The following is a 20,193-nucleotide window of genomic DNA, read 5'->3' as shown; positions in this document are numbered from 1 at the left end:
ATAAGCACATTACAAATATTGCTTCCCCTGCTTTTAAAAAGCTGGGTTTTCTCTTTCACTCTTGGTGTTACTTTTCTTCGAAGCAGCTGTTCACTCTGCACAAATTGCAAATCTGCCCTACCATAGAATATTGTTCCCATATCTTGGGCAGTGCCCTCAACCTCTCTCAGGCTTCTAGATTCCATTCAAAAGAGGGCAGCTAGATTAATTAATGACTCAACTCTAACAGAGTCTCTCCATTCTCTGTCTTATAGATGTTCTATTTCTGCTGTATGCCCTTTCTACAGATACTTCCATGGGCACTGTTCTTCTGAATTGGCTTCTATAATTCCTACTCTCTCTCTCTCTATCTCTCTCTCTCTCTCTCTCTCTCTCTCTCTCTCTCTCTCTCTCTCTCTTCGAAAGTAGTCTGAACATGTGCCACGACCAGTCAAGATGCTTTTATTGTTCAACTTCAAACTCGCAGAACCAACATTTCTTCTTCCTCATTTATTTATTCAACTTCCGTTTTCTGGAACAACGTTCTCTCATAAGTTTTTCCTGATAATTACAATCTTTTTTTTTTTTTTTTTTATGAGAACCCCAAACACGAGAGGTATTAAACCTATAGTACTTAGTACCGTGCTTGTGTTGGAGGTTGAGAAGACGAAAGAAGATATTTGTTGATATTGGACTTGAACTTCTGTAGATTGTAATTTTCAGGAAATACGTATGAAGGAAGGTTGTTCCAGAAAACGGCAGTTGAATGAATAAATGAGGAAGATGAAAATTTGGTTCTGTGGGTTTGAAGTTGGACAGTAAATGGATGTTGGCTGGTGTTCGGACTGTTTTGAAAGAGAGAGCGGGAATTATAGAAGCCAATTCAGAAGAACAGTGCCCATGGAAGTATCTGAAGAAGAGGCATGCAGCAGAAACAGTGCATCTATGAGACAGCGAGTGGAGAGACTCTGTTAGAGATGAATCATTAATTAACCGAACTGCCCTCTTCTGAATGGAATCAAGAAGCCTGAGAGAGGTTTTGGGGGCACCACCCCAGATGTGGGAACAATATTCCATGGCAGGGCAGATTTGCGATTTGTACAGAGTGAGCAGCTGTTTGGGAGAAAAGTAACGCCGAGAGCGAAAGAGAAAACCAAGTTTTTTAGATGCAGAGGAAGCAATATTTGTAATGTGCTTGTGCCAAGAGAGATTAGAAGTCAGGGTAATCCCCAAAAGAGATATATCATTTTGCCTAGAAATCGGAGTGTCACTAAAGATAAGCATAGGAGCAGAAGAATCCTTTTTGCAAGATATAAGACAAGATTGAGTTTTAGAAGGGTTGAAATCAACTAAGTTGTCTTTGCCCCACTGGAGAATTACCTGAAGATCGGCATTTAAGGAATTGGCAGCAGATTTTCGAGAACTTAAAGCTGACTGAGCTGGACAAGGTTTCTCAAAATGGAAAGTTGAATGCAATGTGCTATCATCGGCAAAAATATGGATAGGATTTCCAGTCAATGGAAGAAGGTCATTGATATACAAGTGGAAAAGAGTGGGGGAAAGAACTGAACCTTGGGGGACACCAGCATTAGTGGAGAAGTTAGAAGACAGAGAGCCATCTACCATCACCCTCAGTGAGCGATCAGAGAGAAAACTGGATAACCAATTACTAAAAACAGTTGGCAAACCATAAGATGGAAGCTTGTTTAGAAGACCTTTATGCCAAACACGATCAAAAGCCTTTGAGATGTCAAGAGCAACTACTTGTGTTTCACCGAACCTTTCCATTGAATTAGTCCATAAATGGGTAACATAAGCCAGAATATCACCAGTGGATCGACACCGACGGAATCCATACTGGCGATCGTTGATCAGACGGAAAGTTTCTAGGTAGTTTAAGAGTTGGCGGTTAATTGATTTCTCCATTACTTTAGAAAGAGTAGAAGTAATTGCAATTAGACGATAATTGGATGGGAGGGATTTGTCACCCTTTTTAGGAACTGGCTGGATATGAGCAAATTTCCAAGCAGAAGGAAAAACACCTTTGGAATAAGAAAGTGAAAAAAGGCGGCAAAGAATAGGAGTAAGTTCAGGAGCACAGGTTTTGAGAACAAGTGGAGAAATACCATCAGGACCTGGAGCTTTCTTAGCATCAAGATTCATCAAAATCCTTCTGATATCCTTTTGACGGAAGACCACAGGAGGCATTGAATGGAGCGTGTTAGGAATGGTGGGAGGTGTTTTACCAAGATCATTAATACATGAGCTCAAAGAAAAATGGGATGCTAGCAGGTCAGCTTTATCCTTGGCTGAAGTGACAACAGAACCATCTGGTTTGGACAGAGGTGGGAGCAGAGATGGGCAAAAGTTGCGGCCAATAGCTTTGGCAAGAGACCAGAATGCTCGGCTACCATTAGGGCAAGAAGCAAGTTTTCTACTCTTAGCCTGTTCAAACTCTAGTTTGGACTGATTAATAACTGCTTTACAATTGTTGCGAGCTTTGGTGTAGGCAGAAAATGAAACTGAAGAATTAGAAACAAGCCAATTACGATATGCAACGTTCTTCTCTTGAACAGCCTTAGCACATTTATTGGAAAACCAAGGTTTAGATAAAGGACGAGATTTTAAAGTGGAGTGTGGGATAAAGGATTCCATTCCTGCAAGAATAATTTCACTGACACGATCTGAGCAAACGTTGACATCAGAAGTTTTGAAACAGTAATCAGACCAAGGAAAAGAAGAAAAGAAGTCTCGCAGGTCATCCCATTTTGCATTCTTGTAATGCCAAACAATACGAGGTTGGGAATAGCCATGAGATAAAGGTTCCATTGGAGAAGAGGCAATCACCAAGTTGTGATCTGAAGTGCCTAAAAGACCTCTCACTTCAACCTTGTACTTAGAAGGGTTGTTTGTGAGAAAAAGATCAAGCGTATTGGCTGTATGATTAGGATTGTCCGGTATTCTTGTAGGTAAATGAACAATCTGTGCTAGATCATTAGTAATTGCAAAAGCCTCAACATCTCGACCTGCTGGGTCGGTGTGACTAGAAAACGGAAGCCAGCTGGAGTTGTGAACGTTAAAATCACCAAGGAAAATTACCTCACTGTTAGGAAAGTTGGACTGGAGAAAGTCAAGTTGCAAAGAGAGGAAGTCAAAGAGCTCCAAGTGATTAGTGGAGTTGGGAGAACGGTAGAGACAACAGATGAATTTTACACAATGAGGTAGAGAGATTTTAAGCCAGAGAAGATCAAAGAGAGGAGATTCCAAATTGCCAAGTCTCTGAGAGGGAATATCACAACGGACATATGCACAAGTACCACCTTTGAGGCGAAAGGAATCATACAGCAAATAATTTGGACATCTGAGATGAGCAGTAGTTGAATCAACTGATAACTGAGATTCAGTCAGAAAAAGTACATGGGGTTTGGAAGACTGCAAGTGGAAATGGACATCGTTGAGATTAGAATTGAGACCACGTATATTTGTGAAATGAATTAGCAAGTCCTTGGGAGGTTTAGATCTTTTCGCAGATAAGCTTGCTCTATTATTTTGACAATTCATGGTGTATTCAATAGTAAGAAAAAGTGGGTGGGACATGCTGTATGAAGTAATGAAATTTTTTGATATGGCGTACATGTGGTAAGAATATACCCAGATCCTTGACATAACGTGGCCTCGACAATGCTCCCCGCATACACACTACTCGGACTCCCTCCAGTCACTATCTGGCAGAGTAGAGGTAGCAAGATTATACACTAGCTGATCCGGAATCTTCCTAGAGAGTTACCAATAGGTTCAGTCCGGTGTACTAACTAGCGGCCGGCCTGCGAACACTGTTTTAGAGCTGTACCCTCGAAATGTAAGGAATATTGGATCTCGCCACGACATTCATCATAACCTCAAAAATCATCAATCATACTGCATGATGGAAGAGATAGGGAAGGGTTGGCCGGAACTTAGCTCTAGAGACTAAACATGGGTTCCACCACTTCAAGCCTCCAATAAGCAAAGTGGTGGTATTTCACCGGTTGATGAGAGTCATCTACCACCTAATCTACAGAAGTTCAAGTGTAATGTCAACAAATATCTTCTTTCGTCTTCTCAACCTCCAACCCATGCATGGTACTAAGTACTAGGTGTGAGTTTTATGAGTTATCATAAAAACAAAATCATCCACCTAGTTTTAAAGGAAGTAGACACCTTCTTGAGTATCTTAAGTGAACTTGGGAAAAGTACATTATTTTCTGAGTCTTGGACATATGACAATTCCAAGAAATGAATTGGCCAAAAATGCTGCTAAATCAGCTGTCTCACCACCTGATAACAAATGGAAAGTTCCTAACCATGACTATAGACCAATAATCCAGAAAAAATGTGTCTCGGTCACAGTTAATCTTTAAAAGATCAGAAAAGAAATCTCTGAAGTGTAAAACCATCCCTTGAACATGGCCTTCAAGCTTAAGACCAAATCTACAAAGCTCTTCTGCAAATAAGCCACAAATATTTATTACTTATACTTACCTTTTAAGAGTAGAGGATCCCCTCAGTATGATCATTGTAACATTTTCTCTTCATTACTGAACAGACCCCTCGACGTGGGCACCTGTACGCGGTGAGGGGACCTCCCAGTGATGCTGCTGGACTTCCAGACTAGCATCGCTGGGATCCAACGCTCACAGCCCAGGTTCCAGGCTTACATCAATGGAATCCGGCGTGTTTGCCATGCGCTGCGACCCGTGGAAATTCGGAAAGGGGGGACCTGGTGGTTGAGGGGCCCAGCTTCAATACACCACTTTGGCCCCTGCTTCAACAAGACGGGTGGGCCTGGAAGGCCCGGCTAGGGCCTTCCAGGTACCCAAGGTTCCTAGTACCCAAGAAAAGATGGATGTCGAGCAGAAGGAGGTACCCGAAGATTCAGTCTTGAAACTCTTTGCGGAGGAAGAAATGGACACGGGACAGCGTCCATTCTTCCCCAAAAAAGATAAATCCAAGACTGATAAAAGTAAGCCCTCAGCACCTCGGAAGCCGCCTGATGGACCCACCAAGCCAAAATAATGGCTAAATTCCTCCAATGGAATTGTTGTGGATTCCGGCGAAATATTGATGACATCAAGGCCCTCCTGCAAAAGCACAAGCCAGTTTGCTTTTGCTTGCAGGAGACATATCTAAAGGCAAATGATGATCCCACCATGCACAACATCACATTTTTTCGAAAGGATAGAATTGTGGATGGCTCTGTACATGGCGGAGTGGCTATCCTTGTGGGTAACCAGACCCCAGTGCAGCCCTTGCTAATTACAACCAGCATAGAGGCTGTTGCAATTCGCCTTTCAGTGGGACTTTTATTAACTGTGTGCTCCATTTATTTGCCACCTGGGACTGACATCACCCAGGCAGACCTTGATGATCTTTTAATGCAGCTGCCCCCCCCCTTCTTACTTCTCGGGGATTTTAACGGACATAACACCCTGTGGGGTAGTGCTAACATCAACGGAAGGGGACGAGTCATAGAGCGTATGCTCAATGACAATGACCTTTCCCTTCTAAATACTGGAACAAACACCTTCTTCCACATGCCTACCCGTACTTTTTCTGCCATTGATCTCTCTATCTGCTCCCCTTCTCTACTCCCTTCACTCACTCGGGAAGTGGAGGAGAATCCATACGGAAGTGATCACTTCCCCGTGATAACCTTGTTATACAGTGGGAGACCATGTCTTCCTTTTAGGTTACCACGGTGGAAGACTGATCAGGCTGACTGGACTGCCTTCCAACATCAGGCAAATTTTGAGCTTAGCACAGTCAGTCAAGAGCCGATCAATGATGCAGTTAAGTACATCACAGAAATCATCGTCCAAGCAGCTGCTAATGCTGTCCCAAAAACATCAGCCCGGTTTCCACCATTTCCCAAACCTTGGTGGAATTCACAATGCACAGCAGCAAAAAAGGCTCAAAACAAAGCGTGGGGGATATTTCGCCGATATCCTACCACGAACAACCTTATAGCCTTCAAACATGCACGAGCCAAAGCATGCTACATCTGTCAGAGTCAAAAGGAATCGTGGATCCATTTTACATCATCTATTAACCAGTCTACCAACTCTAAGGTAGTCTGGGATAAAATCCGGAAAATGAAGGGGAAATATACATCCTACCCTTCTTCAATCCTAGATTATAATGGATGCGCTATTGCAGATCCAACTGCAATAGCCAATGCTCTTGGGGAAACATTCTCTAACATCTCCGCAACATCCTCGTACTCCCCAGAGTTCCTGGTCCTGAAACATAAACTGGAAAAACAAGCACTTAATTTTAAGTCCAAGGGCCTCTATCCCTACAACGGGGCGTTCACTATAGAGGAACTGAAAAGAGCCCTCACTCTTTCCAAAGCAAGTGCTGTTGGACCAGATGGCATCCATTATGAAATGATTAAACATCTTTCACCAAAATCTATGGATTGTCTGCTCCTTCTGTATAACAGAATCTTTACTGAAGGGCAGTTTCCGGACTCCTGGCGAAAGGCAATCATTCTTGCCTTCCCTAAGCCAGGAAAGGATCCAAAAGTCACCACCAACTATCGTCCTATTGCTCTGACTAGCTGTCTGTGCAAAATCCTGGAGAGAATGGTTAATTCTCGTTTAATATGATATCTCGAATCAAATGACCTTCTCTCCAACATCCAGTGCGGCTTCCGAAGGAACCGGTCCACTTTGGACCATCTTATTAGATTGGAAGCATCCATCCGGGATGCTTTCCTAAAACACGAACACTTGGTGTCGGTGTTCTTTGACATGGAAAAAGCGTATGACACAACTTGGAGATTTGGCATTTTAAAAGATTTACATAGCCTAGGCCTTAGAGGGCATCTCCCCTTTTTTATTCAAACCTTTTTAGCCAATCGATCGTTCCAAGTTCGTGTGGGATCCTCACTCTCTCGCTCCTTTAGCCAAGAGGAGGGAGTACCACAAGGATCAGTATTAACCTTATTCCCGTCCGCTGGGGTACGTTCCAACCCCATCTGGGTTCAGAAAGTTAATTCTATAATTTTTACTCTAATTACAGAGCTGAAACTCGCTATAGTTGGAGCCAGAACTGTTTTCTTGAATTTTCCCACTTAAATTTTCAAAACCTTCTATTGAATTTCACGCAAATGACAAAAATGTGACATCAAGTATGCATTTTTTTAGGCCTTTTCAATTAATTTTTTTATCCCCACCCTAATTAGCCTAGAGCTTATGAAACCCGACATTTGATTCGTTTCTTGTTGTGAAGCACGCGAATTTCTTTTCACAGAGAGTAGCAGTTCAGATAAACAACTCCGCTGAATACCAGCGACGCGTGGAAAGTATAAATCACGTGACCTCGTCCCTCGCATGGAGTCAGAAGGGAGAAGTGTAAATAAACAAAAGACGGCCGGGGAGCTACTGTTTTTGACCTAAGAAGCAATACAGCGATACAGTAATAATAACAGTTTATCAAAGGTGAACAGATCGTATTTCCTATCTTCAACGCGTATTGCTCCTACGAACAGAAGATAAAGGAAATTCATCTGTTGGAAACGGAAAAAACTGGTGTAAAACTGATAACACTGCAATGCGCATTTGATAAAAAAATTTTTTGCTTTATTGTAATTGTTTTTAGTAAACAATATCGGAACAGCAGTTTCCTGGGTTTGATCTTCTAACCAAATTTCTAGAAAATATCTGTTTTTAGCTGCGTTATAAACTTTGAAAACTGGTGCATCAAAAGAAAAAAAAATCATCCGCTATGAATAACGTTCTTTTTTGAAATGTGTATTGTTCACAAAACTGCAATATTTCTAACAATACAAAAGCTAACAGATTACGACTAACGTGTGCTCAAAAAGTATTGTTAGAAGATATTTGCTTGTTACGCTTTGATGTCATTGCAAAGGGAGAGTTTCTGTTTTAGTACAGAAGCCGAATAAATTCACTATCCACGGTCATAAAGTTGTTCTGAGCTGCAATAAACAGATAAACTCCGCTGACAAATAGACTTACTCCCCAACACTTTTACTGTTTTACTGTGGTTTTTGGCAGATGAGTCAGTGCGGTTTCTTGTATTCTCTCTCTCCCTCCCTCCCTCTATATTTCGGGATCTCTGACCATCACGGAATATAAACAGAAAATTTGTTTGTCGGAATGCTGCCCATCAATTATCAACTCTTTTACCGACCTTCTAATGTATGTTGTGTTCAAATAATCCACTTTGCGAAATTCGAAAGTGCTACATCAATTAGGAGCAAAAACGGTTTGCCCCAACATAATGAATTACTTTATAGGTATAATAATGATTTTACTGACTGGAAGAAAGTGTCTACAATAAAAGGCGAAAACACGCGGTCACTCAAAGGATAAGCAATACAGCGATGTTTGAAATTTATAATGCAGTTCACTAGCTAATATTTCCAGAGGAATTATTCTGGATTTTTTATCAAATGAGCGCCAGACCAAAATCGGACTAATTAGTACTTCCGCATCCTAGGATGAACTGACTAATTAGAACTCCAGCATCTGTGATGAAACGTCGTGCACACCGATATCATTTCCTACAGCAATAATATAAAGAAACGAAGCAAAATATTGTAACAGAGCTATAATGCAAAATAATGTTAGAAAGTAAAAATGCAAAATATTGTTCTCTAAAACAATTGCAGTTTCAGCATCCTAGGATGAAGCTGACTTAGAGCTGCAATGCTGTTTTTTTTTTTTTTTATTATTATTATTTATTTTCTTCATTTATTTTTTGTTTTTATATGGGCGGCTCCTAGAACAAAAGTTCATCTCGGCCTCGTTGCTCTGTTCAGTTTTTACGCATTGTCAGGGTAAGGCCAGTGTGTGTCGTGAAAAAAAAAAAAAAATCATCCCGCTTAGGAATATCCCATGTTGGATGAAGACAGATGAAAAGGAAGGCAAGAGAGAGAGAAAAAAATTTTTCATCCCGCACGGGAGAAAGTGACAGGAAAGAAAAACTTTGTGAGCTTATGTGTGTGTTCTGTATTGTGATGTTGTATTTGGGCATTCTGGCTACCTGGAAGCAGCGATCACCTGGACGACTGCCTCCAGGTACTCGTCCCTAGCAGGAGGGCAAGATCTCCCCTACTAACTGCACGCCCTCCTCCCTGGGGAACTACTAGTAGTAGTAGTAGTGGCATGTGATGCAAGAAAGCAAGTGTATCAGCTTATGCAGCATCAGCCAAAAAAAAAAGTTTCCCAGGGAGGAAAGAAAAACTTGTATAAGATGAAGAGAGGGAAGGAGAAAAGAGGAGAAGCACTATCCCGGGCCAGGGAAGCCCCAATCCAGGATGGATTGCTAGAACAACACAAGAAAAAAAAAAATAATAATAATAATATAATAAAATAAAATAAATAATAATAAATAAAATAAATGAAAGTTAGCACTCTGGACCTTTGACAATCTCTTGGCCTTCTCCCCACCAAAAGGGTATTTTTTATTTCTCTCTCTCTCTCTCTCCCTCCAGGGTCGGACTAGAAAGGGTGGACTCCCTCCCCTAAGGAATTTTTTTTCCCTCAAGTGAAAGAAGGGAATTGGAAATTTCATGAAAATGAACCCTGTTTTTCTTCATTCGGTGAACGGCTACTCTGTCAGCGCAAGAGAAGTGAAATTACATTTGCAGCTCAGAATGGAATTCAAACATTGAAACACATGACATTTTATGGTGAATTTTTCAGGTGTTGTGTGATAATGAAAATTCAATTTTTCTCTGGAAATTTTTTGATGATATCAAATGCATATCAAGGAAATATTGAGTATTCAATAACAATTACTTACAATTTCCCAATCCCTCACTACGAGTAATGGATTGTTCTCACAATCTGTTACTAGCTGCGCATTTTTTTTTTTTTTTTTTTCGTTTGTACACCAGGTGAGATGCATGTGAAGTTCCTTCGATATCAGTTTTCGAAGTTTATAACGCAGTTATGAATAGAAATATTTTCTTGAAATTTCGTAAGAAGATCAAATATACATCCATGAAACTGCTGTTCCGATTTAGTCCTCTAGAAACAATTACAATAAAGCGAACTTTTTTTTTATGAAATGCGCATTGTAGTGATCAGTTTTTTTCTTTCCGTTTCCAGTATAGCTTCCAGTATATGAATTTCCTTGATTTTTTTTAGTAGATAATACATATTGAAGAAAGGAAATACAATATTTTAGTTTTTCAAAACCAATTCGTTGCAATTCTTTCGTACAACAATTACGAAAAGCAATAAAGCTACTGTTGTGAGAGAGCCATGCAAATTAGTGTTCGCAAGTAATGATGCTCAACTGTTTGTTTTCCACGAAAGTTGTTTACAGTTTCATTTTCTCCTTGGATCACCTTGGTAACGCTAATGACGTAAGCTTGACCAGTCAATTATCTCTCTGCGTGCGTTGATTCGTTTTAGCCAGAGGCGCCGAGCTGACGCGCGAATTTTTGAACTAATGCTGTAACGCGTTTTATTTTCAAAGCTTGGATCTTGTTTTGCCGACATCAAAATTTAGTAAATTGAAATGTGATCGTACATTTTTGCTGTTTTAGAGTGAATTAATAGTTTTTGCTGAGCGATAAAGGTAGGAAATCAAAGAATATACTTCTGTTTATGTATATTGAGAGTTTCAATTTTGTAAATTGAGTAGAAATTATGAAAATTATTAGTTTTCTTCGGGGGGAGCAACTTTTGAGTTAGGGTTAAAAATTAGACAAAAACAGGGCGGACTTAGACCGGGTTAAGTGTCACGCTTTTTGCCATCAAAATAAATTTCATCACAGAACAACTTCCTCCGACTGTAAACAGTGCCCTCTATGTTGATGACTTTAGCATTTTTTGTCAGTCGTGCAACATGAGGGTTATTGAAAGACAACTGCAGAAAGCTATTGATAGTCTGAATTCCTGGGCACTTGCTAATGGCTTCAGGTTCTCGCCGGAGAAGACCGTTTGCGTACACTTTTGTCGCAAGCGTAATCTTCATCCTGAACCTGAATTAAGGCTCGGACAAAATGCTATTCCAGTAGCAGCGAACACAAAATTCTTGGGACTCATATTTGATAAAAAACTAACCTTTTTGGATCATATTCGTCAACTCCGCACAAAGTGCACAAGAGCCCTTAATATGCTCCGCTCGCTCTGCTCTTTATCTTGGGGTGCAGACCGATGCACCCTTCTACTGCTTTACCGTGCACTTGTGCGATCCAAATTAGATTATGGGTCCCAAGTATATTCTTCAGCCAGAGACAGTGCCCTTCAATGGCTGGACCCTGTCCATCATCAGGCTCTACGTATCGCTACTGGAGCATTTCGAACATCTCCTGTCCAGAGTTTATACGTCGAAGCAAACAAACCACCGTTATCGCTTCGACGTAAGCAGTTGTCTTTAAAGTACGTTTTGAAACTGAAATCCTTGCCAGACCATCCAACGTGGCCATTCGTTTTTGAGCCACGATGGGAAAACTTGTACAATACCCGTAAGACTGCCAATCGTCCTTTTGGTATTCATGTCCAAGAGCTACTCAATGAACTTAATATCAAGGTAGACAAGGTTGCCCAAACATCAAAGCAACCCTTTCCACCATGGCATGCTCGTGTCCCGGCATGCGACTTGTTGCTTAGAAACTGGGGAAAGTCGGGCACTCCATCATGTGTCTACGTGCAGCTTCATTCAGCACACCGAACTGAATATTCCGACTTCGCGCCAGTCTACACAGACGGTTCGAAGTTGGATTCATATGTGGGATCTGCTGCTGTCTTTACAGACAGCACTATATCAGAGCAGATTCCCTCTGAATGCAGCATATTTACTGCAGAGCTGCACGCTGTAGAGTTAGCCTTGGATCATATTAGTAAATACCAATGCCAACGGTTCATTTTATATTCCGACTCTCTTAGCATGTTACAGGCTTTAATATCTGTGAGATATAATCCTCATCCAGTTCTGTCTAGCATTCAGCAGAAGATTCACGTTCTCCATGAACGCGAATATGACATCCGCTTCTGCTGGATTCCCAGCCACATTGGGATTAGGCGAAATGATTTGGCTGACGCCGCAGCCAAATCAGCAATTCCCAATAATAACCGCTGCCTGTTAGTCCCCTATACAGACTACAGGCAAATAGTACATCAAAAGATACATTCCCAATGGCAGGATTCGTGGAATAGACAGACTGCGAATAAATTATATCGTATAAAGCCTGTAATTGAACCGTGGCAGTCTAGTCTGCGCAGAAATCGTAAGGAGGAAGTTGTTCTAGCTCGTCTCTGCATAGGACACGGTCATCTTACACATTCTTTTCTGCCGAGGGCAGATGACTGTCCTATGTGTGAGAACTGTGGCACAGTTCTATCCATGAGACACATTTTAATTGATTGTCCAGATTTTAGAAATATCCGTTTTACCGCTTTTAATCATCTGACTGAGCCGTATACACTCAGTCAGATTTTATCCGACAATGACAATGTGTCTGCTGTTTTTAGCTTTTTAAAATCAATAAATATTTTTAATCGAATATAAAATTTACATTTTTCCTTTATATATTTGTTATACCTTTGGACATAGTTACCTAACTAATTAGGTCACTGAAAGTTTAAACTTTTTTATAAATGACATGGTCTTGGCGCATTATAGCCTTAGTAGCTAATGCACCAATAAAACCAAAACCAAACAATCATTGAACAGACAGACAGACATACTGTTGTCAAATTCAAGAGTATGTGCCAGAATCTGTTCACTCCAGCCCACAGATGAAGTCCCACCCACACTTACCTTGCTTTTGGATAATGAAACAAATATCTCAGATATTTTCAGTTTTCTAAAAATGATTACTATGCTGATCCTTTTATCTAGAAAAACAAAACTGCATTTCTGGTAATAGGTTTGCAATTTTATCTCTGTCTGTAAACAATTAACAGTTTTAAAAAAAGAAATAGACACCTCCATGGATACTTAACTGAACTTGGGAAAAGCACATTCTTTTTCTGAGTCCTGGAACATGTGGAAATTCAGGAAATGAATTAGCCGAAAATGCTGCAAAATCAGCTGATAACAGTGGAAATTTACCATATGTAAAGTGCACTATGACCATAGATGCTGATGAACCAAAAAAATCTGCAAAGAAACAAACAGTCCTAAAATGAAGCTTCCAGGCATGGAATGTATCATTTCACCTCCTTAACTCTGCTGGCACAATTTTTGCTTATTATTAACAGAATTCCATCAGTTGACCTGACAGGCTGTCTGAACTGTTCAGAGAATTTCTTATCAGACTGTACAATTATCCCTAGGTCTTTTTCATTCTCCCTCACCTTGATTGTATACCACCCATTTGGTATGTTACCCTGGGATTACTGTTATATTGCATTTATCAATGTGCTTATTGGTATTTACACTTGCATTTATCAATGTTTTTTTATTATTATTATTATTAATTAAAAAATTTTGTTTATCAATATGTAAACTGCATCTTAACCAGAAAGAACTGGTAGCGCAGAAACTGGTTTTGGTTTATGGTGAGGCATATTTTTCAGCAGAATGAAATATACCTTGAGTTTGACTAATTTTATAATCCTATGAGGAAGAGTCAAAAATACTATGCTTTCAAAAGTATTCTGCATATAACGTTTAGGTTGGATTTTTTTTATTATTATTATTATTATTTAAAATTTAAATAATAATAATAAAAAAAATTATGAAAAATTTTTACTGTTCATAATCATAAATATTCTATAATTCTCTGATAACTTGTGATCATCAGAGAGAAGTATGGGATTGCTTCAGTATGTGACCTGCAGGCTGAGGACAGCCTGTGGACTTCACATTGCTGATCTGTGCACTATATAATGTTTAAGTGAAAGTCAATGCAACAAGGCATCATATGTTTAAGAGTATAAATAATCTATATAATATTGGTGTAAATACACCATAGAAAACTCTTAAATGAAAAAACTACGTTTGTAGTGTGAAAAGGCATAATTTTATGTGTATCTCATATTGTGCTCATCCTTCACAACAAGTTGCCATGTATTGCACTACCTCGAATAAGTAACGATTCACTAAAAGATAAGACTATTGTTACTTATTCTCAGTAGCACCACCACCCAGACGGCACCGATTCAAGGCTTGTCGGCCCTTCATCGGTGGGTGGGCAGGTACCCTGATATTGCAGACATGACAATCCAGTTGTGAAGATAATCCCACAATATGAGAGATGCCAAAAGGTGTACATAATAATGTTTAAGTGAAAGTCAATGCAACAAGGCATCATATGTTTAAGAATAAACCTTTTGGCATCTCTCATATTGTGGGATTATCTTCACAACTGGATTGTCATGTCTGCAATACCAGGGTACCTGCCCGCCCACCGATGAAGAGCCAACAAGCCTTGAAACGGTTCCGTCTGGGTGGTGGTGGTGCCCACTGAGAATAAGTAACAATAGTCTTCTCTTTTAGTGAAGCGTTACTTATTCAAGGTAGTGCAATACATGGCAACTCGTTGTGAAGGATGAGCACAATATGAGATACAGATAAAATGATGCCCTTTTACACTACAAACGTAGTTTTTTTGTTTAAGAGTTTCCTGCGGTGTATTTACACTAATATTATATAGAGTACTATATAATCAAAATTATACATTTTAAACATACACTGCAATATGTATATTGCAAATGCACACACTGAAAATGTTGTATAACTAAATGATTATTGTTATTTTAGTGTTGCAGTTACCACTTCCCAAAAGAAGCGATTGCTGGCCAAAGCTCAGTCACAGTCCAATTCTTATTCAAAATCTCATTATCACATTCATGGAGAGGGATTTACAGTTGTACCAACAAAACAAGAAGTGATTGCAGAAGAAGAGTATGATGAACAGCCTCATTCGCCTACTGGTCATCATAACATTCACAGTCACAGTGGCGCCCACACTTCTTCATCTGCTGTTGTCTCATCATCATCCGGCCGTTATGCAAACTCAGGAGGTGAAAGAGAGGTATACCACCACCACCATCACCACCACCATTATTCTCGTCCACAAATTCAGAATCTAGAAGGGGAAAGACTAATAAAGTGTTCAAATTCTCCCATAAGGAGAGAATCAGTAAGTATAAAAAATAGCCATTATGCTGTAATCATTACAAATACTTGTAGATATACACTGTTTATTCAAATATTGTGACCATGTGTTTCAGCAGTTGGTCATTCCTTCTCACTTGGTGGCACAGGTATCATGGTAGGAACTGGTAAATGTGATAATACAGGTTCACGGTATGTGGCCTGTACAAAGTACTTGACTGAAATGGGCAAGGGACGTGATCTGACAGCCATCAAAAAAAGAGATATTGTTAGGTAGCAGTATTATGGAAACTGCAAATCTTACTTGCTATTTGCAGAGTGCTGTAGTTAAGGCTTTCCAAGTGTGTACAGAGTAGCAGTTACCAGGCGGCCACTGGCAGGTGCCCACACCTCATTGATGGTCATGGTGAACGTAGACTATCCCACCTTGTGTGAGCAGATAGAAGAAAAATGGTAGAATAGTTGACCATGGAGAGTGACCAATAGTATTTCCAAGACAGTGATCCAATAAACCCTCCTCCATATAGGCTGCTGGGTACCCCATCGAGGTACCCAGCCTTATGGCCACCCATCACCAATGATGCTTAAAATTTGCATCTTAATGTCATCATTGGATTATTGACTGGAAAAAATATGCCTTTTCTGATGAATCATTTCCTGCTATACTGTGCAGATGGTAGCTGGAGAGTACAGCATCAAACTGTGGCAAGGAATCACTCCAATTTTCTGCTGAAATCCAGTAGAAGCAGGCAGGTGGTGGCAGTGTTTTGGTTTTTGGGAATGTTTTCCTGAGAACTTCTTGAAGCCATCATATCCCTAGACTGCACTCTGAATACTAAAAAACCATACTAAAATCCATTGTGGCTGATCAGATACACTCTTTCTTGGTGATTGTTTTCCCGATGCCATAGGTGTGTTCCAGCAGGATAATGTGCCCTGCCACATTGCCAATATTGTTCAAGAGTGGTTTTCCAAACATGAAAGTGACTTCCAGGTACCACTTTGGCCTCTGAATTTACCAGATATGAATCCTATAGAACATCTCTGGGATTATGTGGATCAACAGATCTGGCATTTGGATCCTCCACCACTGCCACACATCTATGGGACACAATCCTGAATACAGCATGGTCCAACATTCAATGGATTTATAATGTCCATGCCTCGCCATTTGGTAGAGGTACTATCTACAAGAGAAGGATATAACTGTTATTAGGTAGGCATCCATACTGTTTTGACGGGACAGTGTACATATATTAAAAAATATATATATGTGATATTTGTAAAGCTTGTCTAAAATTGGGAGAGGGCAGCTTTCATAACTATTGTATTTATCTACAAAATGTAACATTGTTTGCCGACTGGGCTAGCCGGGTGGGTAAAGTGCCCTGCCTGGCAACCCAAAGGTCGCGGGTTCGAATCCCGCCTCAGGCTTGGATCACAGTACTGCAAAAACCTTGGGAGGTGCATTATGGCCACAGAAGCCGATGCGCCAACAACTAACTAACTAAAAAAAAGTAACATTGTTTATCAATTTAAATATTATTTTTGGATGATTTTAATTACAGTAGCCTCTCAATTATTCAGATTAACCATTGCCTCTATAGCCTGTGGAAATATAAGTTAGTCTAAGTTCAATAATCCGGTCTTTGAGGTTTGTCATAGGACATTCTTTCAGGTATTACAAGCTATGGATTGCAACATGGAAACCTAAAATGCCAATGGAACTGATATTCAGGTGAGAATCAGGTGGACTGAATTTCGGTGAAATCAAGTCATTCTGTGACAACAAAACTGACTGCTTGCACCTTCACAATGGTGTGACTGTTAGTAACCCTAGGTGTAACATCCATGTGCAAGTCTTGAATTGCTGCATCTATGTGTTACCAGATAATTCTAGGTAGATTCTCATCAGTTGGTTTAATTCCACCACTTTGTTATTGGAGGCTCAAAGCGGTGACACCCATGTTTAGTCTCCAGCGAAAAGCTCTATCAACCCTCCATTGCTTTCAACGTGCAGCACAATTTTGAGGTTATGATGGGCATCATGGCAAAATCCAATTTTCCTTACATTTCAAGGGTACAGCTTAAAAATGTTTGTAGGGTGGCCACTAGATAGTCCAGAACCAAATCTATTGGTAACCTCCAAGCAGCATCCAGATCACTGGTGTATAATCTCATCCCTCTATGCTGTTAGGTATTGACTGGAGGGAATCCGAGTAGTGTGTATGCAAGGGGAATTTTCGAGGCCATGTTATATCAAGGAGCTGGGTGCTTGTTCTGTGTACATCACATCCAAAAATTTCATTACTTCATATACATGCTCATCCACCCCCTCTACTTTTGCTTTACTACTGAATGCATTATGGATAGTCAAACTAATAGAAAAACTTAACTTCAAAAGATCTACCTCACAAAAACTTCCTCATTCATTTCACAAATATATGTAGTCTCAATTCCATTCCCAATGATGCCCATATTCCCCTGCAGTGTGCTGAGTCCCACTTACTTTTTCCTGACAGAATCCCAATTGTCAGTTGCCTCAACCACTGCTCATCTCAGTTGTCCTAATGGTTCACTGTATGATTCCTTTTACTTCAAAGGTGTCTGCATCTGTCTTCTCTGGTAATTCCCTGTCAGATATAGTAATTTGGAATCTCCTCTTTTTGATCTTCTGTGGCTTAAAATCTCTGCCTGCCCCATTTTGTCAAATTCGTATGCTGCCTCTCTCATTCTCCCAACTCCACTAATCTGAAATTGTTTGACTTCCTTTCTTTGGAACTTTACATGCTGCAGTCCAACTTTTCTGACAGTGAGGTTAGATTTCTTTGGTGATTTTAATATTCACAACTGCAGCTGGTTGAAATGCTGAGGCTTTTCAAATACTAATGACCTTGAATGTATTGTTCATCACTCCACTTTAAAATCTTATTCTTTATCTGAACCTTGGTTTCCCAATAAATGTACTAGTGCTGTTCAAGATAAGAACATTGCATATCACAATTGACTTACATCCAAATCTCCAGGTTCATTTTCTGCCTATGCTCAGAACAACTGTAAATCAAGTATATATCAACATCAATATATATCAATCCACACTTGATTTTGAACAGGCTGAGAGAATAAAACCTGCTTCCTGTCCAAACAGTAGTCAAGAAATCTGGTCTTTTGCCAAAGCTCTTGGCCACAACCTTGCCCATCTATACTCCCACCTCTGTTAAAACCTGATGAATCTGTTGCCTCCTCAGCTAAAGATAAAGCAAACTTACCAGTATTCTATGTTTCCTATAACTCTTGTATTGGTGATCTTTGTAAACTGCTTCCTACAATTCCTAGTGTACCCCACTCGGTGCCTCTTGTGGTATTCTGTAAAAAGGATGTCAGAAGAATTTTGAACAATCTTGATGCCGAGAAAGCTCGAGGTCCTGATGGTATTTCTCCACTTGTTTTCAAAACTTGTGCTCCTGAGCTTACTCTGTTTTGTTTTCGCCCTTTTCACACTTTATTATTCCACTGGTGTTTTTCCTTCTGCATGGAAATTTACTCATATCCAGTCAGTTTCTACAAAGGATGACAAATCCCTCTCATCCAATTATCGTCCCATTGCACATACCTCTCCCCTTTACAAAATACTTGAAACCTTCCATCTTATCAGTGATCACCAATATGGATCACTGATCACCAATATGGATTCTGCCAGTGTTAATCTCTGGTGATAATTTGGCTTATGTTACCCATCTGTGAACTAATTCAATGGAAAAGTTTAGTGAAACTCAGGCAGTTTCTCTTTACATTTCTAAGGTATTTGATCTTGTTTGGCATAAAGATCTTGTTAACAAGCTTCCATCTTATGGATTACCTTCTGTTTTTTGCATTTGGGTATCCAGTTTATTCCCTTTCCACTCTCTGCAAGTAATGGTAGATGGCTCTCTGTCTTCTGCCTTCTCCACTAATGCTGGTATTCCCCAAGGTTCACTTCTTTCTTCCACTGACTGGAAGTCCTATCCATAGTTTTGCCGATGATAGCACATTGTATTCCATCTTCCATTTCGAGAAACTTTATCCTGCACAAACAGCTTCTTGAATATCCACCACCAATTCCTTAAATGATGATTTTGAGGCACATCAGGTATCAAAATGTTTTTTCCCTGACCATGTTCTGTATGCCCTAGGAGGTTAAGATTTGCAACTTATATTACTCTGTAGTCACCACCTAAAGCAACACATTTCTCCCATCTTTTGTGGCACTTCATTTTGCTATTTTTGTAGATCTCACTTTGCTCATGTGCTTCTTTATGGGATTTCCCTCTTTATTGCCAAAAAAATGCTTTCCACACAAAAATTATTTCAGTTGCAGAAAGAAGTAGTCAGATGATTGCAAGGCAGGTGTGGTAAGATACAAAGTCCTCTTCCAGTCATGATCACTGGTTGTGACAGCTGTTTGGGCTGGTACAGTGTTGTGAAGCAACAGCATGCCCTTACTGAGCATTCCGCATTGTTTTTCCTTAATTTCCACATGTAATTGCTTCAGTCAGTTGCTGTAGTAATGTGCATTGATGGTGGTACCCCTTTCCAGGTAATCTGTGAGTAATGCTCATCTCATCCCAGAAAACAAACAGCAACACCTTCCCTGCAGACGATTACACTCTGGCCTCTTTTGGGAGTTTTTTTTTTATTTCGTATGATGTGATCAGTACACGAAGGAACCAGTTTTATCTTGCTTCCTTCGTGTATCGTGGCCGGGATATCCAACCAACCGGTTGGTTCGGCACCATCGTGATATCCAGCCCGAGGCGGGAATCGAACCCGCAACCTTTGGGTTGCCAGGCAGGCACTTTACCTACCCGGCTAGCCCGGTCGGCTTTTGGGAGTTAGTGATGATGGATGTGTCCATTGTTTTGAAACCTGTTTTTTTTTTTTTTTTCTGGGTCAAAGTGATGTAGCCACGATTCATCCATAGTCACCAGTTGGGGGGAAAACAGGTCAAGATCGCTGTCACACATGGCGATCATTTCAGCAGAAGAGGCCTGCCTTTTTTCTTTCCATAGATGTAAGCAAGCAAGGAATCAAATGCACTAAGACCTTATTCATCTTCAGATCTTTATGAATTATGCTCTCCACTGATAC

The 20,193-nt window shown here is 40.2% G+C and overlaps 1 protein-coding gene across 4 annotated transcripts in view; it reads left to right on the top strand.

The window, feature by feature from the left end:
- The window catches only part of LOC150077290 (uncharacterized), a 427,304-nt gene that overhangs the window by 384,098 nt on the left and 23,013 nt on the right, over positions 1 to 20,193 (top strand). For all 4 annotated transcript variants that reach the window (XM_090386488.1, XM_090386489.1, XM_090386485.1 and 1 more), the window contains one exon: positions 14,710 to 15,091. In XM_090386488.1, the coding sequence (XP_090242614.1) occupies positions 14,710 to 15,091 (382 nt within the window). The remainder of the gene's footprint in view (positions 1 to 14,709; positions 15,092 to 20,193) is intronic.

The sequence above is a fragment of the Mastigoproctus giganteus genome, chromosome 12 (assembly GCF_048544385.1).
Source record: "Mastigoproctus giganteus isolate SK-2022 chromosome 12, ASM4854438v1, whole genome shotgun sequence".
NCBI classification, from domain to species: domain Eukaryota; kingdom Metazoa; phylum Arthropoda; class Arachnida; order Uropygi; family Thelyphonidae; genus Mastigoproctus; species Mastigoproctus giganteus.
Note: the sequence above shows the minus strand (reverse complement) of the source record. Positions and strands in the feature narration are given on the sequence as shown.